At 47.7% G+C, this 26,318-nt stretch overlaps 2 protein-coding genes across 3 annotated transcripts in view; both read left to right on the top strand.

Annotated features, from left to right (window-relative positions):
- Window positions 1-7,236: 7,236 nt before the first annotated feature.
- Window positions 7,237-15,554, top strand: LOC310850859 (claudin-16-like). Its single transcript, XM_083752874.1, has 5 exons — window positions 7,237-7,511; window positions 8,619-8,745; window positions 11,357-11,518; window positions 13,070-13,134; window positions 14,509-15,554. The coding sequence occupies exons 1-5, from the start codon at window positions 7,422-7,424 to the stop codon at window positions 14,704-14,706; spliced, it is 642 nt and encodes a 213-aa protein (XP_083609000.1). The 5' UTR covers window positions 7,237-7,421; the 3' UTR covers window positions 14,707-15,554.
- A 1,224-nt stretch (window positions 15,555-16,778) lies between these two features.
- ESPN (espin) overlaps window positions 16,779-26,318 on the top strand; it is a 111,968-nt gene continuing 102,428 nt past the window's right edge. Inside the window, exons 1-2 of one of the 2 annotated variants that reach the window (XM_083752561.1) lie at window positions 16,779-17,432; window positions 24,272-24,465. In XM_083752561.1, the coding sequence (XP_083608687.1) occupies window positions 17,133-17,432; window positions 24,272-24,465 (494 nt within the window). In that variant the 5' untranslated portion in view covers window positions 16,779-17,132. The remainder of the gene's footprint in view (window positions 17,433-24,271; window positions 24,466-26,318) is intronic. The other variant, XM_083752560.1, reaches the window with a different exon arrangement.

The raw sequence follows: 26,318 nt of genomic DNA, 5'->3' as shown, positions 1-26,318 counted from the left end.
GGGTCGGCAGGCGCCAGGCGGCTTCTGATGCTTAAGGCTGAGCCGCCTGGGCTCCCCGTCGACGGCGCGTGGAGGACGCGAGCCGACTCTGCAGGAAGCCAGCCGGCCGGAGGGGCTTCAGCGGAATGGGGGACACACACGTTTCTTCAGTTTGGGTGTTGGTTTTTTCCTACTGGTTACTGTCTTCATTCGAAACACAGAGAGCTGCATTATGACAAGTCAGACCATTTTCAGTCTTGCAGGCAGCGGTTTCTTCCAGGAGACTCTGGGGGCTGCCTTACACGGAGTCCTGCAGCTGATCTCCAGAATTTTCAGGATTTTTTTTCCTACATGGAGGGGTCTGAACCTGGGACTGGTTGCTAAGGTCCCCGGTGTTCAAAATGTTTGCGTTCCAAGGATTTTCACACTGGAATTTTAATCGGATTGTAACCAGAGCCATGAAAAGAGTGCTTTTTGGAGCTGGACCAGTTTGGAAGAGTAGAAAGGTCATTTGAACCAGTAGGTTATCCCCACAGCCCAGAATTCTCCTGGTTGCCAAATGACCACGGAAAAACTCCAGAGTAACGCTGCTTGTGCCTTTAACAGAGGTTTGTTATGCAGAAACTATCAAGTGCATATTCCAAGCCTCGGCCTGGAATGAAATGCACCTACCAGCTACTGCTGCTGGTCAAATGGCTGTTGAAGGAGAGAAGCGGGGGTGGACTAGATGACTCTTGGGGTCCCTTCCAACTGTACAGTTCCATGTGAAAGGCATTATCTCAGTTCAAGCCTCAGGACATATTCCAGGCAGAGAAAGAGGACCCTCAGTAGGGCTGTTGAAAGGCATAGCATATTTTTGTATAGCAATTCCTGAATCCCACTTCCCCTCAGGGTTAGAAGTTTTGGTGCAACTCAGCTTTCAGAAAAGGGTTCACATGTGGTTAAAACAGTTGGAGCAAGGGAGTCTATCCCTGTACCTTTGACCTCTGTGCTGACCCCACAATCTCTTTGATGTTTAGACTGATACATCTTAGGTTGCATCCTATTTACAACTTCCGCCTCACGCTTCTCTCTCAGACCTCAAGATGAGAGGTCACCTTGGATTTATCCTCTGAGAACAAATGAGCAAGCATAGCTACCTCTGTCTTCTCTAGTTGGGTAAAGTTGGGTAAAGGTAAAGGGTAAAGGGACCCCTGACCATTAGGTCCAGTTGTGGCCGACTCTGGGGTTGCGGTGCTCATCTCGCTTTATTGGCCGAGTGAGCCGGCATACAGCTTCTGGGTCATGTGGCCAGCATAACTAAGCCGCTTCTGGCGAACCAAAGCAGCACATGGAAACACCGTTTACCTTCCCGCCAGAGCGGTACCTATTTATCTACTTGCACTTTGATGTGCTTTCGAATTGCTAGGTTGGCAGGAGCAGGGACCGAACAACAGGAGCTCACCCTATCACAGGGATTCGAACCACCGACCTTCTGATCGGCAAGCCCTAGGCTCTGTGGTTTAACCCACAGCACCACCTGCATTATTATAAGAAGTACAATACTTCTTATAATACACAACTATATTGTGTTTTTTTCTACCAATACCTCTTTTTGTGTGGTTGCAAAAGGTAACTTTTACTCTCTAGCCAAATTCAAAAGCCACACTGCATACCAAAATGCAACATTTTAGGGTGCCAAAACCTGCAGATGAAGCAGAGTTCAAACTGCCAAACAACGGGGTCTTGACTAAGTCACATGCAAGCTTCTAGAACTGTCTGAGATAACAACTGGACATAACATTAGTAGGCATAGATAGCATCAGGCTCTTTTTTGAATTTTTTTAAAGGGGAAATGGCTTTGTTTAGGGGCAACGAGAATCCCCACCCGTCTGTTTAACTGTGCGTCATAATATAGCAGCAAATCAGAAGGATAACGGTTTCTTTTTTCATTTTGCAGAACCCAGGCTTCCCTTTGGAGTTGGACCGCCTGGCAGGTCTTGTTTTAGCGAATGGAAGAAGGAGCTAAAATCTGGATCTTCTCCTCGCCCCCCCTTCCTGCAAGCTAAGCGCTCATTAATGCTTGTTCAGGGACAGCTGTCCATCTCCCCCTGGAGAACCATTATCGGTTTAATCTTTGTGTGGTTACAATAGAGGCCCGTGCCACACTCCCAGACTTGACAGCAGGCCTCTAGTTAAGATGACATGAAACCATGCGATGCCTTTAAGTGGCACGTGCTGCTTGACCCGTCTGCTTGCCCAACGGCCTCCTCAACAAGAGAGAGGAGCTGTGAGCGTGTGCCTGATGAGTAAAGAACGGCAGCAGTGTAGCAGATCACAGTCCTCTTCAGATTGTTATAGGAATTCTGAGGTCTTATATATATAAAATAAATGTTCATAAATGTACAAGGCAAACACATACATAAGTATATAAACCAAGTGTCTGAAATAGTACAGGAGAGCAATCCTGAAGCCATTTTGACTCTCCCAAATTGACCTCAAATATTTCTCTGCAAGGAGGAAGGAAATGGGAAAACCTCCCCTGTCTTAAGGGCGTATCTGCGTATGAATAGGGTAAGCCTATGACCTGGACAGCAGTCACGAAATTAAAAGACGCCTGCTCCTTGGGAGAAAGGCGATGGCAAACCTAGACAACATCTTAAAAAGCAGAGACATCACCTTGCCAACAAAGGTCCGTATAGTAAAAACCATGGTTTTCCCAGTAGTGATGTGTGGAAGTGAGACCTGGACCATAAAGAAGGCGGATCGTCGAAAAATTGATGCTTTTGAATTATGGTGTTGGAAGAGACTCTTGAGAGTCCCATGGACTGCAAGAAGATCAAACCTATCCATTCTTAAGGAAATCAGCCCTGAGTGCTCACTGGAAGGACAGATCGTGAAGCTGAGGCTCCAATACTTTGGCCACCTCATGAGAAGACAAGACTCCCTGGAAAAGACCCTGATGTTGGGAAAGATGGAGGGCACAAGAAGAAGGGGACGACAGAGGATGAGATGGTTAGACAGTGTTCTTGAAGCTACAAACATGAGTCTGACCAAACTGTGAGAGGCAGTGGAAGACAGAAGTGCCTGGCGTGCTCTGGTCCATGGGGTCACGAAGAGTCAGACACGACTAAACGACTAAACAACAACAACAATGACCTGGATTCAGGAACTGAGTATTTACCATCACAAAAGAATAGCCAGGGTGCCCAGGTATCCTGGCAGATGGGGTTTCTGCTGCAGACCACCCCTTCAGTGATGTATGTATGATGTTTTGGGGGGTGGTCTTGAGCTATAGGGTGGCAATTTCAAAAGTCTATATAAGAGCTTGCACACTAATGTTCTGGGTTCCTCCCCCCTCCTGCATGTGGTGTGTGAGCACCCTGTTGCAACAATTTAATAAGGATCAGGCTTACTAGCTGCTTTGCTTCTCAATATTCCCTGGTTGGCCTCTGTTATTTTCCTCCTACCGATAGAGAACCTCCATAAGGACTCTATACGGGCTCTTGGGTAACCCATAAGGGAAAAGGAGCAGGTTTTTTTCTGATAACAAGATAATAAAATTGATTTGTGTCTGCATCTTGGTAGCTGGAACAGCACGACTGATCAGGGACCCCCTTGAATACAGCCCCACACCAGCCTGCCAACAATCTGCAATTTAGTAATGTTTGTAGCTTCTAGCACACCATATTTCTGCCCCTCGCTTGGAAAACCACACTCCTACCAGGTGCAGAAGAAGGAGATGTTTATCAATGGCTACTAGCCATGATGGCTCTGTTCAACCTCCACAGCTGGAGGGAGCAATGGTTCTGAATACCAGTTGCTGTAAGCCACAGGAGGGGAGAGAGCTCTTGTGCCTGAGACCTGCTTGTGGCCTTCTCTTTCACTGTGAGAACAGCATGCTGGACTCAAAGGGCCAGCAGACTCTACTTATGAACCAGGACAACATTTGTTCAGCTCCTCTGTAACCCAGAATTAAAGAGTCCTGCAGCAGGCCATCCCAAGTCATTGGTCAAAGACGAAAAAAACAGCTGCCACTTTGAGCCAGGATACAAACACAGCAGACCAAAATCCTCATCCTTCCAGTCTTGGGAATCTTGGGTGGTTCTGTAGAGCCAACTCATTTAGTATTGTCTCATATAATGTTCCCAGATGTCCTGCACACCATCAGCCTGGGGGAAATGTTGCCAAAGGGGGCTGGCCCCCTTGTTAAGAAGTGTGGTGTTTACATGCAAGCCTGCCATTCTCACATGCAGCTCTGACACTGAATTGCTTGATGCTGACATCCAACGCACTCTAGAGTTTGACACACGGACTTTGACACACGGATGAAGTACATTTTATTATATCGAAAGGGCATCAGCACATTTTTACTAAAAACATAAAAACAATTTCAATAAATGGCATGTTAATCTAGTCTGAGGAGAGTTAATACTCAATGCAAGAGTTATTTTGAAAACATGCATGGCAGAGGCTGATGAGCTCTAGCAAGGTGAAGACCTTTGCCACTTATCTCTAAATTGGGATTGAAAATTAACATAGAAACAAAGACCAGGTGTTATCAGTTGGGTGTTATCAGTTCTTAAATGGAACCAATCTGGAAAGGTTTATCTTAATCTAAGGTGCTACTGGAATGAATTTTCTTTAAAAAGTGTTGGGGGAAATGGTTTGTTAAAAAGTGTTGTTTAAAAAGTGTTGGGGGAAACAAAACTTGTTGTGCTGAGCAGATAAGATGGGGAAAAGAGATTAGCATGTCTTTGGTGCTCTGCTGGCCAGAGCCTTTGGGCTATTGAAAAATCTCCAGAAGGAGTCTGATGCTCTTTTCTTTATTTTTCAGTTTTCAAATGATAAGGGAGGGGTGGCAGAGATTGACAAAAGGAAGAAGATCATCCATTCATTCTCTCTCTCTCTCTCTCTCTCTCTCTCTCTGTGTGTGTGTGTGTGTTGCAATTCAGCTGGCTTGGAACCTGCAAACCTGGCTTGCTATAATGGAGTCTCTCTTGAGATGCCTCTAGGCCACAATCAAAACTTCTTTCTGAGGTGCAGCAGGCTGTCATAGCAAAAGCTGGATCTTTTTAGGGGTGCTTCAGAACACCTTTGGAGGCCATCCTTAAGTGAGATCCATAATCCAGGCTGACAAGGAGGCTCAGAGGAAGGTGTATAAGAGTCTCCCCTAGTAGCCTCAATGTTCAGGTGAAGTCATGTGGCAGGGGGACAATCCTGATAGCTGAAGGCATCCAGAGGAAGTGAAATCTACACATGCTCAGACGTACTGGGCTTTATCCTGAGAACATATAAAATGGATGCTGGTGTCCAGCTTAACTAAGCTCTAGCTGAAGTCTTCCATAGCTCTTCCATGCTGGAGAATATGTACTCTGTCTGCTCTCCCGTGGCTGAGAGGAATATATTGCAAGCTTGTGAGAGACTAGGGTGTGTGTATTTGTGTGTGTGTGTTTTAAATCCTGCTTCTGGAACAGCTTACAGAGCACTATCAAGCAAGGCAGCCCCTTCCTCCAGGTATCAAGACACAAAAGGAAAACGTATTGGGCTGCAGAAGGGAACAAGCAAACTTGTGTACAAGCCCTTAGTTACCAGCTCTTCTAACAACCAGCTGGGGTGGAAAAGTACAAGAGGAGCAGGAATGGTCAGTGCCCATTGGGACTGGTAGAGCAGGAGGCAGGAGAAAATAGTATATTTGGGAGAAGCCTAGCTGTTAGCCTTTCAGAGGGGCAAATCAGTCACTGAATGCTGCAAAGCACCACCTAACCTAACCACAAGATCCTGGGAGGAAGGAGCTGTTCTGCAGGCATGAGGCTTTTCCACAGGTTTAAATGATGGTATTCAGCTCCCCCTTCTGGCCACGAGAACAATGAAAGCTCATTGAAAGGAAATGCTTGCATCACCAAACAATTAGGGCAGTGACAGAAAATGTTGCCCTGCCCTCGCATGAAGTCTTGGGTTTCCAATTTTGGGAGAGGGGAGGTTGCCTGCTGGGGAGCGGCACTGGGGAGATGGCAGGCTGGCGAGGCCCCCTAGATTTAGAGGCCCTAGGATTCAGCCTACTTAGCCTATACATAAATCTGGCACTGGCTATATCCTATACAGGAGCAGGGCCGTCTTAACTGTTGGCACTAGGGGTGCATGGCACCAGGGCACCGGGCTCTCAGGGACACCAGGCCGAGAGTCCGGGGCCGAGCATTGGAGTCCAGGGAAGAGCCGCTGACAGTCGAGCGGAGCAGAGCCCGTCAGAGTGCCACCAGCTCTTCTGCTGCAGGTGGTTCTTCCCCGGACTCCAACACTCACCCCCAAACTCACGCTGAGCTGCAGCAGCAGAAGAGCCCGTGGCGCTCCAACAGGCTCAGCGGTTGAAAGGACCACAAAGGGTAAACCACCCAAAAGGTATGCTGAAGAGTTTGCCAAAACAGTCATAGCAGATATACCTGTTGTTAGTAACACAGAGAAGGTTTGGGAACCTTCAATCTTCCAAGAGGTTCAAAGTTTAACTTCAGAGGATGCTGAGCCATGGTTAAATGCCACGAAGGCTGAACTTGATTCCTTAGAGAGGAAAAAGACATGGGAACTAGTTCCAGGTCTGCTCAGGCCACAAAAGGTTTACAAAGTTCAGTTATTGCAAAAGTTTATCAGTGTTAATTTTATGCATTTTAAAAAATCACCATGGTATTTAAAAATACAGTGGTACCTCGGGTTACATACGCTTCAGGTTACATACGCTTCAGGTTACATACGCTTCAGGTTACATACGCTTCAGGTTGCAGACTCCTCTAACCCAGAAATAGTGCTTCAAGTTAAGAACTTTGCTTCAGCATGAGAACAGAAATAATGCGCCAGCGGCACAGCGGCAGCGGGAGACCCCATTAGCTAAAGTGGTGCTTCAGGTTAAGAACAGTTTCAGGTTAAGAACGGATCTCCAGAACGAATTAAGTACTTAACCCGAGGTACCACTGTAATATCTTATGTCCTTTAGAGGAGAAATTGTGAATTACAGAATTTTAAATACCCGTCGTCATCCTTGGCTTCACTCAGTTTTGTTTGTAACACACTTCCATTTTCTTCTAGTTGTTGGGGTGGGGGATGGGGAGCGGCCTCACAAGTGGAGTAGCCCAAGGCCTCTCTTCATCTAAATCTGGCCCTGCCAACAGGTCCCAGAGCTGGCCGGCTGCCTCTTCCGTTCCGCCTGACATTTAAGCTTCTCTGTGCCCCATTAATCTCTGCAGCCAAAGCCTCCCATTTCATTAAAAGGTACCGCTGCATGTTCAGCCCCTAAGCCAGGCCCAATGAGGAGGTCTGCAAGCATCCAGGTTTTGAGCGAGGGGGGTGGCTTTCCAATGCCTAGTGTTCCCTCATCTGGGCCAGGTGGGAGAACCCCTTAGGGCAGAAGGATAGAGCTGGAGCCCAGTGGGGCTGGCTGCTGGGCCCTTTACTCCTTCCACAAAGCCTCTTCCATGGGGCTGACCGCGAGCCTGCTCTCCATTTTCTTGGGGGCCTTTTCTTTTGTCTGTACCGTGGGCGCCATCTGCACAGACTGCTGGCAGGTAAGAAGAGCAAGCCATTTCCCTTGCCACTCTTCAGAAAGGGTCTAGGAGGGGCACATGGTTGGTTGGTTGGTTGGTTGGGTGCCAGGAATAAGACATGTGCTCCAAATGTCCCTGTTTGCCATATTTCCTTGTCCCTTTCTCGAGATGAGGGCTCAGAGAGGGAAATCACTGCCCCTGATTCTTGCCTTTTACAGATGTCTTGTTAAAACTCTGTCTGTGGCCATGCTTCAGGGTTCAGCTTCCTCTCCAAGGAGTTTCTAGAATGGGGAGGGACAACTGCTGGTCCCTAATTTCATCTATAGAATACTGGAGGGAAATAGAAGGGAATGGGAAGGGCTAGGGGTCTATGATTTCATTGCCTTGTGCATAATTGGGCTTTTCATTCCCTTAGGGATCAGAACGTGGGTGTATGTATTAATTCCTAAGGGTTTAAGCAGAGTTGATGGGAATTTTAAAAGGGGTTAGTCACTTCCAGGGGTGTTGCTAGGTATTTTAAATCATTTGAAATTGAGGTACAGGCCCATGACCCAGATTTGTATCAGATTTTCATATGCTCGTTTATAACAGTCTTTGGGCAATTTCAGAGGGCATGTGATTGGAGGGGGGGTGGAGGAATTTTGTCATTGCTGTGCTTTGTAAGTAAGTGGTACGAGCTTTTTAAAAAGCTCATAAAACCTTGAGAACTTCCTCATAAAATTCACAGAATGATGTACAGATGAGCCAATATTATCATAGTTACTTTATTAAAATTACAACTGATCCCTCCAGATGTTATACGTCTAGTACCTATTACTGAGGCTGTGGCATTGGAAACGTACATTTAAAGCACATGTATCCTCCTCTCAAAAGAATGAATCCTGGGGACTGTAGTTTAAGAACTGTAAACCGCAGTTCCCAGAATTCTTTGTGGTAAGGAAATGCTTAAGATGCATGGTGCATGTGTAGTCTCTGCTATGATCTAGCTGCCAGCAGATTGCCCTGTCTTAGCTGCTGCACCGCTTCAACTGAACTGGTGTCTAAGTGTTTTAGCCCTGAGTGGTCCATCTATTGAGGACAAGTAACTGATCTGAGGCTCCCTCGCTCCTGCCCCCCCATCTCTTCCAGGTGAACAGCAAAGGCTCTGTGGTCCTCAGCATGCGTTGCCGAGGCCTATGGGGAGAGTGCGTTTGGGACAAGTTTGTCAAAATCTGGACCTGCGATGTCTTCAGCTCTTACCTGAACCCGCATCCCGGTAAACATCATGTCCCAAATCTGACCATCAAGCCCCACCAAGCTGCTGTCAAGGACGATCCCTTTTAAAGACAGCTCCATGGTTGGCAGGGACACGGGTGGCACTGTGGGTTAAACCACAGAGCCTAGGACTTGCCAGTCAGAACATCGGCGGTTCGAATCCCTGCAACGGGGTGAGCTCCCATTGCTCGGTCCCTGCTCTTGCCAACCTAGCAGTTCAAAAACATGCCAGTGCAAGTATATAAATAGGTACTGCTCCAGCGGGAAGGTAAACGGCGTTTCCGTGCGCTGCTCTGGTTCACCAGAAGCGGCTTAGTCATGCTGGCCACATGACCCGGAAGCTGTACGCCGGCTCCCTCGGCCAATAAAGCGAGATGAGCACCGCAACCCCAGAGTTGGCCACGACTGGACCTAATGGTCAGGGGTCCCTTTACCTTTACCCTGGTTGGCACAGCAGCAGCAGCAGGCAATGGACCTTGACACAGTTGGGTGGTGGGCAGGGAAGCAAATGGGAGGCATTGTCCAAACACTGGGATGTCTGCACTGAGTACAGCAAACTGTTTCTGCTGCTGTAAAATCACTAAATTGGTTTTGCTTGGCTGTGCACATGCAATACTATGACCTTCCAACGGGGGGCAACCAAGGCTGTGTGAAAAAAGGATAATTACTGGTCTGTGCCAAGTGGCTGGCTTCTGACCACAGAAGCTGTTGGTTGGTAAACTGACACCTCCCTTTCACTTCCTCTTCTCCATTTATAACTTGCCACAGTCCCAGGAGATCGCTGGGGCTCTAGAAATCCATTATTTCACACCCACAAACGCAATTCCTGCTTATTTCAGTTCTTCTCCTGCTTTCTGGGGTTTCAATTTACTGACGACATTTCTCTATGAGGCAAGGCGCTGCCAGTCACTACAAATCAGCATTGTGAACAACCTCACTGCCACAGGGCGATTGGAAGGCCAACAGAATATTTGCATGTTTTTATTTATTTTTCTAAATATAAAGAATTTGGGGATTTATTAGCACAAGCACTGGGGATGGCCATTAGCTTATATGGCTAAACAACAACAACTACCTGGAACCAGGCTAGCTTGGAATAGAGCCTCCACATTCAGGACAGTCTACCTTTGACTTTCAGGTGACTGTGCCTTTACACTCTGGTCCAGAGCATCCATAGGCATCAGGTTGTATGCTATTGGAGGCAAGATGCTAGAAAAAGGCGTTCCTGGTCAGATTTGAGAAGGCTTTGTCTGTAAGATCACTCCACATTTTAGCCATGGGGTGCTGAGAGTATTTGAGAGGATGATGCTCCAGTCTAGAACTGTGTTGTGTTAGCTCTAAGGCAGGTGCTTCCGATGACTCACCACGCTGACCAGGGCTGATGTAGTCCAAAGCATTTCTTTTTTCTTTTTTAAATAATTTTTATTGGTTTCACAAATACAAAGTACAAATATAAACACACTAGTAAAAACATATCAATATAAAGAGATTCTCTGAATCTCAAGACTTTCCCCCTTCTCCTCCATGGGGTCTCATTTTAAACATCTACAACTGCATATTCATCCGTACTCCAATTTTTATATCAAACCATATTGTCCATAGTAATTTTTACACAACAAGTGAATCCAAATCCTGCTCTTGTTTCCATCTGCTTACAGTGGTCTCCTAAGTAACTTAGAAATTTTTCCCATTCTTTTATAAAGGTATTTATCCTCTTAGTTTCTGAGTTTTCCACTCAGCTTTGCCATCTCGGCATAGTCCATCAGCTTGGTTTGCCATTCTTCTCTGGTAGGGACTTTGTCTTCTTTCCAACTCTGGGCTAATAGCACCTGGGCAGCTGTTGTTCCATACTTAAAAAGTATTTTCTGCTCCTTTGGTATGTCGGTACCTGTAATTCCTAATAAAAAAGCTTCTGGTTTCTTAACAAAGGTTATTTTAAGCATTTTTTAAAATTTCATTATATATATCATCTCCAACCTGGTGTTTCCAAATGTTTTGGACTACAAGAAGCAGAGGGACGCGGGTGGCGCTGTGGGTTAAACCACAGAGCCTAGGACTTGCTGATCAGAAGGTCGGCGGTTCGAATCCCCACGAAGGGGTGAGCTCCCATTGATCAGTCCCTGCTCCTGCCAACCTAGCAGTTTGAAAGCACGTCAAAGTGCAAGTAGATAAATAGGGAAGGTGAACGGTGTTTCCGTGCGCTGCTCTGGTTTGCCAGAAGCGGCTTAGTCATGCTGGCCACATGACCCAGAAGCTGTACACCAGCTCCCTTGGCCAATAAAGCAAGATGAGCACCGCAACCCCAGAGTCGGTCACAACTGGACCTAATGGTCAGGGGTCCCTTTACCCTTTACCTTACAAGAAGCGGAAAGAAACATGTAGTCCAAAACATTTGGAAGCACCAGGTTGAAGGAAGACTCCTGTATGATTTGCTGGTCCATGGTCAGAGACAGGATACTGGGACAAAGCACCCCTGGCCTTCCCCCCCCCCAAACAAAGCAGACCCTGCAGTCCCATATTTAACAGTCCCATACTGATCTTGCCCCCACTCAAAACCATGCTGGTGTGTTCCTGATCACTTGCTGGGGCTTGACCTATGTGTCTTTCTGCAGGGGCCATTATCATCGCAAGAGCCTCGCTCATCACATCTGCCATCGCAGGGGCTGCAGCCTTCATCTGCCTCCTCTCAGGATGCCCATATTTCCGCTGCTTCCAAGAGGCCACGGCCAAGTGGCGCTGCCTCTGCCTCTCCACAGGATGCTATCTCTTTGCAGGTATGTCCTCTGCTGAAGACCAGAGGCTTTCAACACAAGAGCCCTCTCCATTAGACGAAAGCAATTCCCTGCAATGCCTTGGGACAGGCAAAACCCATGCAAGCTGGCTCACACCTCTTTTTGATTGCAGTGTCATTGATTAGCCCTGCCATTGGGCAAAGAGAGGCACCTCCCTCAGTCGGCAGAATCTGATGAGCCACAGGTCCTCTGCCCTAGTCACTCCTCCTTGAGCCTTCCCATGACACATAGATCAGGCTGCACAATTCCTTATTGCAGAAGAAAGTGAGGAAGCATGCCTAGACCCATGGGGTATTGCTGTATGTGACCCCACTCTCTGAGTGGCAAGAGATTCCAGCATTCACCCAGGGTTTGGTTTCCTTAGAATGAAGGTCATTGGAGACAGTGGTGTCTTTAGAGTTTTATTTGGACGTATGAGTAAAGGATAGAGGAGCTTGTGGCTTGGAGACTCCAGAAGGTCTTGCTTCCACATTAGGGTTCCAGGGAAGCCCCATGTCACAACTCATGGGTCCAGCACAGAGCAAGACATGCCTCTATGTCTCCAGCTTCCAGCATCAGCCAAAACACAACTTCAGAGCAGCTCATGTTTCATGGTTCTCTTTTCTGGGCTGGAAGGAGGTCAGCCCAGAGCAGTGACTCAAGCAGAGAATCAACAGGCAGCCTCTTCTTTGGACAGGCACTTTGGGAAGAACTTTCTGGCTCTTTTGGAAGGTGATGGACTCTCCTTCCTTGGGGGTTTCTAAACAGAGGTTGGATGGCTATCTGCCAAGGATTCTTTAGCTGTGATTCTACAATTCTACAATTCAATGATTCACAAGAGTCTTAAATCAGTGGATTTCTGTATTCCTTGCAGCATACCAGTGGGTCTGGCACCATGGGTATAGCTGGGGGGGGGGGAATTTCCCTTCCAAATCAAGTAAATAAATAAAAACAATTAACTAAAAGTAGAAATTGTAGACTTTGACAGATTTTTCTGAACACTTGGGGTCAAAATAAAGTACCGTATTTTTTGCACCATAACACTCACTTTTTTCCTCCTAGAAAGTAAGGGGAAATGTCTGTGCGTGTTATGGAGGGAATGCCTACGGGTGGCATGCCTACGGATTTTCCTCCTCTAAAAACTACGGGCGTGTTATGGTCGGGTGCGTGTTATAGAGCAAAAATATGGTAATTTAAAACAACTGTTGTAGAGACATTTCATTCTAGACAGAGGATGATGGCAAGTGGGTGCCCTGCTCCCTCCCCCAACATAAATCCTGGCTACGCCCATGTCTGGCACCCAGTTTGGGAATTCCCAAGCCAAACACTTGCAGGGAGGGAGGGAGGGGGCATGGGCATAGCCAAAGGGGTGGGACAGTGAGGGACAGCTAACCCCCCTAAATCAATAAAAATTAATAAAAATACATAGCTAACTGAGGTTCTGCCCCCCTCACAAAAATCATGGCTATGCCCATGTGGGGGGGGGGGGAGAAAGTAAATAAATTCTGCACTCCAAGTTCATAAGAGTTCCCACCTCTCTCCCTTTCCTTTTAGGCTTTTTGTCCTGCATTGGCGTGATCCGATATTGCCTGTATGTCTTCTTCCAGCACCAGTATGAGGTATTTCCCCTGTCTGCTATGGCTGTGTGTCCTTACCCACCCTCCTTGTGGTGGTTGTATTGTACAACACACAGAGAAATAGCGCTGGCAGCCGACTCTTACTCCAGCACAGATAATGGGGAGATGCCTAGGGCAGCGCTGTGCCAGAATGCCCTCCCTCTTTTTTAAACAGTGTCCCATCACTTAATGAGAAAATAAATTGCATTTCAAAATTACCAAAAGGACAAGAACGTTTTGGTAAGATTCCCATGGGTGGGATGCAAGGCTTTGGTCACACCTTGCTTTCTAATAGTGCTGAAGAGCATTTGAAAGTCTCCTGTCCAGGGCTGGCCCACCCATGAGACATGCTGAGGCAGTTGCCTCAGCTTGGACAGATACATCCAGGTTTGCTTGGAGAGCCTCCTCTTCAATCTCCTTCCTTCTCCCTCCCTGTGAGGTAGGTTAGGCCCCTAAGGCCACCCAGTGAGCATCATCGTGTCTGAGTGGTGATTTGAACCCTGGTCTCTCCTGGATCCTAGCCCAACACTCTAACCACTACACCACACTGGCTTTCGCAATCAGCACCGTCCATAAAATCTGCCCGGTTGCAGTTTCCAACATGGCAGTCCAAACTGACAATGTGTGAGATGTAACATAAGCAGTCATGTACAACACTGCCTGTTTGCCCAGAGTGGACACACGGGGATGTTACTCCAGCCAGGAGGACTTCCTGTCACACCTGTCTGGAGCATCCCCCCCCCCCGCATGTGTTCAGGTGTGAGCCTGTGAGACCCCATAAAAGGGCTGGTCACGCAGCCATCTTTTTGTCTCGACCATTTTCTCTTCATGCTTTTGCTGTGTGCTGGCTCTCAGCCAGAAGAACATGGGCTCAATCCCCATAAACTCTCTTCTGTAATTACAAGCTAAAGCTTGCCCTCAGGGAACCTACTGTGAACTGAATGTGAGTAAACTTCTTACCATTACTTCTAAAAGAAGACTGTTGTGTCTTTATTCTTTTTAAGAGGGAACAAAGGGGATTTACCAGGAACATAGCTGACAACGTTTCCCTTTTTTAAAGGGAAATTCCCTTATTCCAAATAGGATTCCTCGCAAGAAAAGGGAAAAGTTGACAGCTATGACCAGGAACAAACCTGATCTGGACAAAGCCAGATTGGACTGCTAAAGTGAAGAGATTCAGATGAATCTACCAACTAGCTTCCTGCTAAATACTGGGGAATGTACTCTGCTACTGACTCACTAGCGTGAGTGAGGAAGGATCATATGTAATCAACATTCCCACACAATGCACCCCACAGCACCCCACAATGCCAATGCCTGGGATCCCCCTCCATGCCAAATCCTTGACCAACGAGCTCTTTCCCATTTGCTTTCTAGGTGTCTCTGAGAATCCCTGGATTCCCCAGCTTTGAGTATGGCTATTCCCTGTGGATGGCTGTAGCAGGTGGCCTGGCAGCCATTGCTGCAGCTGTCACATCGTACTACGAAGGGGTGCTTCTTAAGACCTTCAGCATGAGTCCAGCCAAGGAGATGCCTGCTGGAGATGCCACTGGGACTACTTGGACATACGTCTGAGGGAGGGAGGGACCCCAGAGCATCTTCTGATAGTGGTGTTTAGTAAAAAGTAAGATGTTTATCGCAGGTGTTTCTTAGAGGACCATCCGATTCCATGATTGTGACCCATCAGAGGAGCTCAACGATCAAGGCAGTGCATAAGGAAACAGACTGACCTTAACAAGAAACACAGAAAGATAAAATCAACAAAATAATCCATAAAAACGTTGTTTAAAACATCAGCAAATACTAATTAGTTGCCTGTGCCCTGAGGAACTCCTTGCAGGTAGAGGTTTTGGCAGAACTGCCCCCCCTTCTTTCAGGTGTCTTTTGAAAGCCTTTGCAACAAGAACTTTATCCATTTTTTAGGCAACCAGTATTTGCTGATGTTTAAAACAATGTTTTGATGGATACTTTTGTTGGTTTTATCCTTCTGTGTTTTGTTGCATCTTGTGATACGTTTTATGCAAGCTTAATTATAAATAAATGTGGCGAGTTGTGAGGCTAATTTAACGGGAGGTTGAAGAGAAATAAAAAAAAGCCCTTTGAATGGCAGGTGGGGTCTGCCCTCATAGACAAAGTGCACAGCACCCCTGAGCATGGGCAGAATTGGCGTCAAAGGAAAATTTTATTTCTGATCAGCAGGTCGATCAAACAAAGCATGGCATCCCACTAAGTCCTACTCAAAGTAGACTCAAGTTAGCCATTTTTATGGACATACTCTAATGTTGGATACAATCGACACTGTGCCGCCTGCCTCCTCTCCTCATAGGGACAAAGCTGAATATTTGCTCTAAGGTTGGCACCCTCAAACTGTGTTCCACGAGCTTCATTCAGGTGGTCTGTGGTGCATCCATGAATTTGTGGCTGCAGGTGGAAGACCGCACAACCATTGCATTAAATATTCCTAATTGAATTGTATTTCCGCTGCTTTCTTATGCCTCATAATGTATTTTATTGTTTGACAGCCTTAATTTTATTGTACTGAATGGGGAAATGGCACAACATCCAGCACGGTGCATTGCAATTCATACAACAGGCAGAAAATACCATCAACTCCTTCAACAATTTTCGACTGGTCTGAGTGAGGAGGAGAGGTTTGGGAACCTAAAGCACAATGTGTAGTGTGGGGTTTCTGTGTGGTTGATTCCCGCTCTTCCCGCCCGCTCCCCATAAGGGTTTGTGCAATCTGGCCTGAGAAGGCTCAGGAAGAAGGACCAGGTGATGGGGGGAGTGGAGCTGGTGCTGCTGCTGCTGGCCTTCAACATCTGCCACCTGATGCAGCTGCTTCATTTTGCCTAATGTTAGGACTGGCTCTGAAACCAAGCAGGATGAAGACAGCATAACAACAAAAAGCCAGTCTAGAGTGTGCTCAACTAGCCAAAGCCCTGGACTTTCCGAATGCTTTCCGCAAGGTGCCTCTCCAAAGACTCCTGAGTAAGCTTTAGCAGTCAAGGAAAAAGATGAGAGGTGGTCTTGTAGATCAGGAATCGGTTAAGCTGCAGGAAGCAAAGAGCAGGAATAAATGGGCAGGTCTCCAAATTGAGAGAAGTAAAAATTGGGTGTCCCCCAAGAATTGGTACTGGGACCTATGCTTTTTAACTTGTTCATAGATGATCAGGGTTTCCCAAACTTGAGTCTCCAGTTGTTTTGGGACTACAACTGCCATCATCCCTAGCTAGCAGGACCAGTGGTCAGGGATGATGGGAGTTGTAGTCCCAAAACAACTGGAGACCCAAGTTTGGGAAACACTGATGAATCAGATCAGCCCCCCTGATTAATCGACGACGGTGATTTTTTTTCAAAGTAGATGGTGAAGAGCTCCATCATTCCGGATCGGGCAGGTGTTAGGAAAAGCACACTGCACATGTTCAGAGATCATGCCCAGAGTCCAGAGCCCGCGGGGCTATTACAGCTTTGCAGCGCCTGTGCGGGGATCAGGAGCAAGAGAGAAAGGCGATGCCGCTCCCTTTTAAATCTCGCGTTTAACCCTTTCCCGCCTCCAGGCTCAGCGCTGCCGGCGAAGGGGAGGAGCCGGCCGGCTCGGGGAGGGGTAGGAGGGCGCCCGGAGGCTCTTGCTGGTGCTGGAGGGAGGGAGGTAGGGAGGAGCTGGAGCCGGCAGCCGGGGCGGGAGGCCGGCCCTTCTGTCGCGCAGAGCTCCGCAGCTGAGGAAAGGACCGCGGGCGAGACTTCTAGCAAACCTCGACGGGGCGCGATGGCTCCTCGCGTCCGGCTGCTCAGGCGAAGTTAGAGGGGACAGGAAAGTAGAGGAGCACCTCGCGGGCCGCCCACCTTTCCTTTGCAAGGCACCCGACGGAGAGGACCGCCGAGAGACGCCGAAGACTCCCGGGAGGCCGTCGGGGCGAGGCGGCCGGCCCCTTTATGGCTCCCTCCAGGTGTTGAGGCCGGCCGGCCGGCCGGACAGGCTGCCGTCGGAGGCGCAGGCGATGGCCCTGGAGCGGGCGTTGCAGGCCGCCCGCCAGGGGGACGTGGACACGCTCAAGGCGCTGCAGGCCGACGGGCAGCTGCTGCCGCCCGCACAGCTCCGCGACGCGCTGGGCGCCTCTCCTGCTCACCACGCCGCCCGCGCCGGGAAGCTGAACTGCCTGCGCTACCTGGTGGAGGAAGCGGCGCTGGCCGGCAACGGGCGGGCTCGCAATGGGGCCACGCCGGGCCACGATGCCGCCGCCACCGGCAACCTGGCCTGTCTCCAGTGGCTGCTCACCCAGGGAGGGTGCCGAGTCCAGGTGAGCACCGGTGGAGCGAGGGGACGCCCTGGCGTGCCTTGAAGGGTTTTGCGCCTTGGGCGCACGGAAGGGGACTGCGTTCCAAGCGGCTCCGTTGACGCTGACCTTTAGGGACGTTATCTTTTAAAGGACACCTGTTTGGAATTCTTATTTACTTATTTAGGAAAGGCCAGCAGAGCTCGGAAAAGAAAGGGTCAAAATGGGAATGTCTCTGCGCGCAGAGTTCGTTTCTCTCAACCCAGCGCTGGATTATTATTTTTTGCGGGGGGGCGCAGCCATCTATTTTTTCCCTGTTGATACCCATAGCTAGAGTTTTTAGAAAGTTGGTGGGTGAACAATTTGGCCAAAATTGGAGGGTTATGTGTGTGTATGTGTTGCCTCTGAATTCCATTTTTGTCCTGTGGAACTCTCATCCACAAAAGTTTGGTGATAGCCATCAATCTTGACTGCTTTAAAAGAGGATGAGACAAATTTCATGGAGGAGAGGGCTGTCGTGGCTACTAAGCACGATGACGGCTGTACTTTGCCTCTGTGGTCAAAGGCAGCAATGTTTCAAAATTTCACTTGCTGGAAGCTACATGAGGGGAGAGGACTATTGTGCTTGATTCCTGCTTGCAGGTTTCCTACAGGCATCTGGTTGGCCACTGTGAGAAGAGAGTGCAGGACTAGATGGGCCTCTGACCTGATCCATAAGAGCTCTGTTCCCCCATCATCCACTAAGCACTGCTCACTCTAGGAAGAAGAGGGACCTGCTGGTTGGAGGCAGCAATTTTCTAGCCTAGCTTTAAGTCCCAGCACTTACTCTGTGCAGATTCATTTGCAAAGACACACGCAGGCCTTCATATTTAGAATAGGAACAACAAATACATAATTCAGAAGTCAGTACCGAAAAGGAAAGAACAGGGAACAGTTTCTTGGCTGCTCCATAACCAAATACAGTGATACCTCGGGTTACATACGCTTCAGGTTACACACTCTGCTAACCCAGAAATAGTGCTTCAGGTTAAGAACTTTGCTTCAGGATGAGAACAGAAATCGTGCTCTGGCGGCGCAGTGGCAGCAGGAGGCCCCATTAGCTAAAGTGGTACCTCAGGTTAAGAACAGTTTCAGGTTAAGAACGGACGTCCGGAACGAATTAAGTACTTAACCTGAGGTACCACTGTACAGTAGTTACAGCAAGAGCAAGTGCTGATTACAGGAGTGGTGCTTGTAAAGGAGGGCAGGAGTTCCTCTGAGCATGTGTGAAGTCTGCAAGCCTGTCTGCTGCATATTCTGTGCTTAACTGGGAAGCTCCCTTTATGTGAAGGCAGGTGTTCAGGCCAGCAGTTTCTAAGTAAGAGAGTCTTAATACTTTGCGGGGCTAAGCTCTTGTTAGCCAGAGCAAAATGTTTAGGTTCCTCTCCCCCCCCCCCCTTTGGGAGAAGAGGAGGGTGCAAAATTCAGCCTCTTGGTGTGGGGGGATGTTGTGTAGGCAAGACATTCACAATGCCCTGTTGCATATGGTCAGAAACACTGTGGGGATAAACCCTCCCCCCACACGGAAGAATATCTTTAAAAGTGGACTAGACACTGAAGGAAACCTGTGTTGACCTCTGAATGCTTGATTGACAGGGAAATGCAGTCTGGCTCCCTGCCAGAGTATTTCTCCATGACCTGGGGAGGGGCAGCTTCTCAGCAGTAGAGCTCCCACTTTCCATGTAGAAGGTCCCAGGTCCAGTTCTTCTGCATCTCCAGGTAGGGTTGGGATAGAGCCCTGCCTGAAACCCTGGGAGCTGCTGCCAGTCAGTGTACAGCAGCAGCCTTTGCAGTCTGGTGCCTTCTAGATGTTTTGCACTGCAACCCCTATCAGCCCCAGCCCAGGTCAACTTGGCTTGGGCTTATGGTAATTGTAGTTCAAAGTATCTGGCAGGCACCAGGTCATACACAGCACTGAGCTACATGGGCCAATATTCTGGTTTGGTATAAGGCAATTTTTATTGTTCAGCTGGAGCATCTATAGCTCAGGGATGCTGTGCTTGCAGAAGGTCCTAACCCTTAACCCCTGAAGGCATCTCCATGTAGCACTAGGAAAGACTCTTAAGACTGCTCCTTACATCTCCAAGTACATGCTAAAATCCAGCCGTGCTGTAAAATGACCTTTACTGTATGGTAGGCAATTGACATGTTTCGATTGCACTGCTTGATTTGCATTAAAATGCTAAGTGCATTTGTTATTTATTTCTTCCGTAAAAATTTACACACCGCTTGATTGTAAAACAACAACTCCTCCTCAGAGCGTTTACAAAACAGTAAAATCAAGAAAGATTTGCGACCAGTGCTGGATTTACGTATAAGCTAAACAAGCTGTAGCTTAGGGCCCCACTCTCTTGGCCCCCCCCAAAAAAACTAAAGAAAAAAAACACCCACTGGATGTACATTTTCAAAAAATAAGATAAAAACAAATAAAATAAAACCTACATACAGCAACAGTGTTTTGTGTTGTGTAGGCTCCTATGATGTAGGGAATGGGCCCCACCTGCTGGTCTGCTCCCTAAAATATCACATATTTTGTTATGTGCAAATGGCTTTAGATACCTATTAGGTCCATAAATTACCATATAGCATATATTCAACACAAAAAACAGTGACCATTTGTTGTTGACAAAGGACCGCTGGACATATAAAGGGCCCCATTACCTTCAGTAGCTTAGGGCCTCATCAAACCTAAATCTGGCGCTGTTTGCAACCCTAACTTAAAACATGCCAAAGTTAAAATATTGAAGCAGATTAGAAATGCCTTAAGTTTCCAAGAAATGGAAATGGTTTTCACCAAGGAGGACTGTGGTTTTTTGTCTTGTACAGTGGTACCTTGGGTTACATACTCTTCAGGTTACAGACGCTTCAGGTTACAGACTCCGCTAACCCAGGAATAGTACCTCGGGTTAAGAACTTTGCTTCTGAATGAGAACAGAAATCATGTGGCGGCGGCAGCAGCAGGAGGCCCCATTAGCTCAAGTGGTGCTTCAGGTTAAGAACAGTTTCAGGTTAAGAACGGACCTCCAGAACGAATTAAGTACTTAACCCGAGGTACCACTGTACATCTTTCCAATGAAGGTTGTTCAAGTTGTTCCAACGTTGGCGTGAGTAGGCTGGGGCACCAGGAGAAGAGCTGAAGCCTAGAACACCTGCTTCGGATGCAGGAGGTTCAATTCATGAAGGCATCTTTACCCATTAAAGCAAGGGGTGGGCAATCTTTTCTCATGCCAGGGCTGGGGAGGGCCAGAAACAAAAGTGAAGGCTCCTCGGGATTCCAGGTGGAAAGTCTTTCCAAGTCTTATCTGAATGCTGGGAGCCAAAACTGGGACCTTCTGCATATGCTTGGGCACAAAACAACAGCTCCACCCCAACGTAGAAAGCTGTTTTATGCCAACTCTGACAGATTGGTCCTTCTCGCTGACGGGCAGCAACTCTCCAGGGTTTCAGGCAAGGCTCTCTCCCTACTTGAAGCCCTACTTGAAGATGCTGGGGAGTGAGTCCAGGACCTTCTATATGCAAGGCAGATGCTCTGCCTTTGAGGTGTGGCCTTTCCCAGATATGAAGGAAACTTGGCATGGATTTTTGCATGGAAGGATTGTGTGAGCCCCGTTCATTTCTGGTGCTCCAAACAAATACCTGGGCTCAGAACTCTTCAGTGTATGTCTTTTGCATGTGGTTGGTGGAACTGGTTTCTAGTAAAAGAAAACCACCAAAGCGGATCTCACAAGCCCACTCCTGATCATTTTGAAATTATGTGAATTTTGGACTGAAATGTTCTGCATGTGCATTGATTAGAGAAGAGTGGACCAGGAAAGATACAGAGCCATTGTTTGGTGGGAGCCTCTGCCATGGTTTGCTCAGTTCAGGCAACACACCTAACCAAGGTTTGCACAGAACGTAATTTAGAACCCAGAACGTTGGTTTGGGCTTCCAAGTGTACAATGGGCAAACCAGGCTTTGGAGCTGGTTGATTTTTTTGTTTTCCATCTCTCCAGCATCTTGTTGCAGCAGCCATCCCCCCCCCCCCCCGCAAGACAGAAATGTGCCTCTGTGGATTGTCAGTTCAGACATATGCCAAACCATAGTTGATGCAAACTGTGGTTTGCAAAGCCCCTTCAGGCCCTGGTTTCTGATGCCAATTTGCCAGGTGACCACAGACTGTGGTTGTTAATGTGAAAGCATCCTATATACAGTACCACAGTTTGTCTTTCTTTTCCATGGTTTGGTGCAATTATTGAATGGAACTGAAGTGTAAGGTGTTCTAGTCCAGGCAGGGAACTGAGATAACCAAGAAAGGATTGGCCTTATCACTCATGTATTCCCGTGGGGTTGGAATCCCCCCCCTTTTTTAGGGATTCCTCCACTGGTTCCTTCAAACTGTGGTCCACAAGCTTCATTTGGCTGGTCCACAGCACACCTGTAAAACCATACAACATCTAGCACAGACGCCTTGAGTCCCATCAGGGAAAAAGGCAGGGTATAAATAAATATGTAATACAGATTTACAGATTGCTACAACAGACAGGAAAAAAATGATTAAACAGTATGCCAAATACCTCTGAGATTTTCACATGGTTTCTGGGAATGGGGGGGGGGGGAGTTTGGGAACCTTTAAGATAATCTCGTAGGTGTGGAGGGCAAAGGCCAGTGGGATGCCACCACCTTTGACGAAAAACCCTTCCTTGTTGGCTGTTTCTCTTGGGTAGGAAAGGACCATCTTAAGACAGGTCCCGGAGCTCCATTGTGAACTCATGGTTTTCTTGGGCCAAACCTGAATGCTGAAACTCTGCTGGGAGCAGGTCAAATCATTGCCAGCATTCATGTGTAAAGTGGGAGGTCCCAGACTGTACAAGTACAGTGGTACCTCGGGTTACATACGCTTCAGGTTACAGACTCCACTAACCCAGAAATAGTACCTTGGGTTAAGAACTTTGCTTCAGGATGAGAGCAGAAATCGTGCAGCAGCGGCGCAGCGGCAGTGGGAGACCCCATTAGCTAAAGTGGTGCTACAGGTTAAGAACAGTTTCAGGTTATGAACGGACCTCCGGAACGAATTAAGTACTTAACCCGAGGTACCACTGTACTGAAAAAATGGTTAGTTGGCAACATTTCAGCTGTGTGTGTGTGTATATGTTTTAAAGCCTGCAAAGGTGGGTTAGGAATAGTATAACTGGTGCCTGGTGGTATTCAGAGTCCAGGGAATGGGCCTGCCATTCATTGGGTGTCCTATGAGCAGAAATTCCAGTGGTCAGTGAGCATCGATTAGCAGGGCAAGAATACATCATGCAAAATAAGGAGGAGGGGCTGAACAACTGAACAAACTAAAATTCTGCTGGTGAAAACAACTTTTTGCAAAGCACCATTTCGGTTGCATCTTGCCCCAAGTTGCTGCATAATATTTGCCATGTTCAGGGCCGTTCCTTTCATTAGGCAGAGTGAGGTTGCTGGCTACCATAGGCAGTAGGGCAATCTCTCTCTCTCTCTCTCTCTCTCTCTCTCTCTCTCTCTCTCTCTGAGGTGGCCTGCTTTGTGCCCCTTAAGCCAGGTTGCTGTCCTTCAGGTGTAGTGGGGGACACTATCATGCCCTCCAACATTTATCTGATGAAAATAGGGACGTCCTATTTTTTATGATGATTTTTTATTTATTTTTATTTATTCATTGAATCTATATACCACCCTATACCCACAGGTCTCAGGGTGGCTCACAGAACAAAATCAAAATATTTAACTAGAAAATTTATAATCAAAATATAAACAACAACCCAATACCCCCCCCAAAAAAAACACATTTTAAAAGGACATAGGATGTCAGTCAAATCAACCAAAGGCCATGATGGTGATTACTATTCTATTTATACCCCACCCATCTGACCGGGTTGCCCCAACCATTCTTCCAACATGAATAAAAACATAATAAAACATTTTAAAACTTCCTCATACAGGGATGCCTTCAGATGTCTTCAGAAGGGTGTATAGTTACTTATATTCTTGGTTCGGGATGTATATGTCACATAACTCTATCAGGACCCCTTTGTTAAGTCCAGTTGAATTTGACTATGGGGTGTGGTGCACATCTTTGCTTTGAGGGAGCCAGCGTTTGTTCCCATACAGCTTTCTGGGTCATGTGGCCAGCATGACTAAACCACTTCTAGCACAATGGGACACCATGACAGAAACCAGAGCGCACGGAAACACTGTTTACCTTCCTGCCACAGCAGTACCTATTTATCTACTTGCGCTGGTATGCTTTCGAACTGCTAGGTTGGCAGGAGCTGGGACAAAGCGACAGGAGCTCACCCCTTTGTGCAGATTTGAACTGCTGACTTAACTCCATACCCTGCCACACTTCTCTGATGAAAATAGGGATGTCCTAAGGGAAGCGGGACATTCCAGGATCAAATCAGAAATTAGGGCGGCTTCTGTAAATCTGGGAGTGTCTCTGGAAAATAGGGACATTTGGAGGGTATGCAGTGTTCCATGACCAGTGTTGTCATACACCTAGTTTCTGTGCATGGTATCGGTGAGGGCAAGAGCCATTTTCCCTCTGCCTCAGGCAGCAAAAATGTCAGGGGCCAGCCCTGTCATTTGCAAGATACTCAGTTGTGCTTCCTTCATTGGAGGGGATTGGATCAGATAATCTTTTGGGTCTTTCCGCTCCTGCATTAAATCCTTGCCATCCTGGGTAATGTGTCCCAGGTTTCCAAACACTCACAAAGCGCTCCAAAGCTTGAAAATCCCGTGTTAATGTCTTCTGCTTCTTAGCATCCTGTGCGTTCAATGGAGGTGACGCTTGACCCTCTTGGTTGTGTTTCCATGACTTGCAGGACACAGACAACTCTGGTGCCACCGTCTTGCATCTGGCTGCCCGCTTTGGGCACCACGAAGTGATCGACTGGCTTTTGCGCTTCGGGAGCAGCGACCCGCTGGCAGCCACAGACACGGGTGCTTTACCTGTTCACTATGCAGCAGCCAAAGGAGACTTCCCTTCCTTGCGACTCCTCATTGGGCACTGCCCCAGGTAAGAGATCAAGAGCAAATTTGTTCCTCAGTAGGGACTAGTGAGTTGCTTAGGTTTCTTTTGGCCCATTGGCGGGACCGTGGCATTCTTTGACTCACTCCCACTAGCAACCTGCTGAAATCTGCTGTGTGATGAATTCTCCTTGGGTTGTGATGTCCAAACTGCATGTTTTAATTCAGAAAGCAACATGGTTTTGGGTTCTGAACTACAGAAGGAAACATCATTAGGAGTGTGCATGCTAGAGAGAGCTGCTGGAGAATTTGCGGCCCTTGTTGTGGCCAGAATTTGAAATGGCAAGACCCACCTCCTTGCCCTCACCCCAAGTCTGCAGTATGAAAAATGGGGTGTGGTGACTACTCCACATGGCTGTGCAAAATGATCTAAACTGTCTCAGCGGCCAAAATTGGGCTGCTGCCTCTTTGCGTTTGAGAGGCTGGTCTATATTCTCTGCATGAGGTCTTCAGCAATGAAACCGTTTTGTCTGGCTAGGGGCAGCTGGTTCTCACACAAATGACGGCCCTCCCCCACATTCCTCATTGCTTTGGGCTGGCCTTCGTTTGCGGCAGATCTTGGTGATAGAATGGGCTGCACCATTTTGAACTGCAAAGGTGTGTAATGGGTGTGGGGTTTTTTTGTCAGGGGGTGGGTGGGCAGGGAAGATGAAATCCCATTTTAAAAAAGCAAAACATCTTGCAAATAAAAAATGAAGAATGGCAGAAAGAAACATCCTACCCTTTTAACCTTCAGACCTAGTTTTCTATTTCTTTATCTTGTTTGGTCCCCAAAGCAAGCAAGGCCACGGGGAGCTATTTGGAGTATTTTAAGGACCCAGGTTTGGAGCAAGCCTGCTGCCTCTGGGTAGAGGGACCCTGGCAAAATGATGGCATGGCAGAAGGGCAAGTTCAAGTTCCCAGCCTTGGGAGCAGGACTGAGCATCAAGTCTACTTCCTCCAAGTGGCTCATAGAGCCATCTCTTTTCAGGCTGGTCCGCAAGACAGGCTCCTGGTTCTGCTGCTGACCCACATCTGTAGGCTTCCTCTTTGCAATAGAGCCATTCAGTGCTTACACTAGGGTGAAGGATGCATAAAGATGCATAAACTGGTGGAGGTAGTATACAAAAATGCATTGCATGCAGCAATACTGCTTTGCAAAAATGTGTCTCTAAGGTGAACTTGGCTGTGGGTCCAGGTCCTTATCTCCCTTAACACTTGTAGGCTAAATTTGATAGGTGGCCAAAGCTTGCTAATCACCAGACATTACAATGACATCAGGGGACTTCAAAGCACCTTGCAGGGCTTTGCTTTGGAGTGCTGCAGATCAGCATGCTTGAAGTTGCTTCCCATCAGCTGAAATCTGTTGCAGGGATTGGCTGCGCGACTGAGCTCCCTCCTGCACAGCCGATCCAACAAGATGGAAATCACCACCCATCGGCTGATAGGTGGTGACTTCCGGTATGCTTTCTGCAGGGATCAGCTGTGCAATCTAGTTCCCCATAGGAAATTCAGTTGCGCAACCAAGCTGGCTACATCTCTGCCCAGTGTTCAAAATTAGCCAGGCTGCAGGCGCATTTTGCACCTGGCGATCGGCCACTTGTGACCAAGTGAAGATGCCTGGGAGCCACGATGGCGCCTGACACCTCCACAATCCAGGTGCATGCCTGGGGATCACTGGATCCTGACTGTTTTCACGCACTCATGCCACACCCTGCAAGAATAGGCCAATTTATACATATGCAGACTATCCCCGAATAAAGTGACTCTTCTTCTCTAAGTTCTCGGAGCCCTTAACCGAGCTCAAGGCTGTCATCTGAACTAGCCAGATATCTAACTGATAATCTATCACAGTCAGTCCAT

The sequence above is a fragment of the Podarcis gaigeae genome, assembly GCF_964106915.1.
Source record: "Podarcis gaigeae genome assembly, chromosome: 8".
Taxonomy (NCBI): Eukaryota; Metazoa; Chordata; class Lepidosauria; order Squamata; family Lacertidae; genus Podarcis; species Podarcis gaigeae.
Note: the sequence above shows the minus strand (reverse complement) of the source record. Positions and strands in the feature narration are given on the sequence as shown.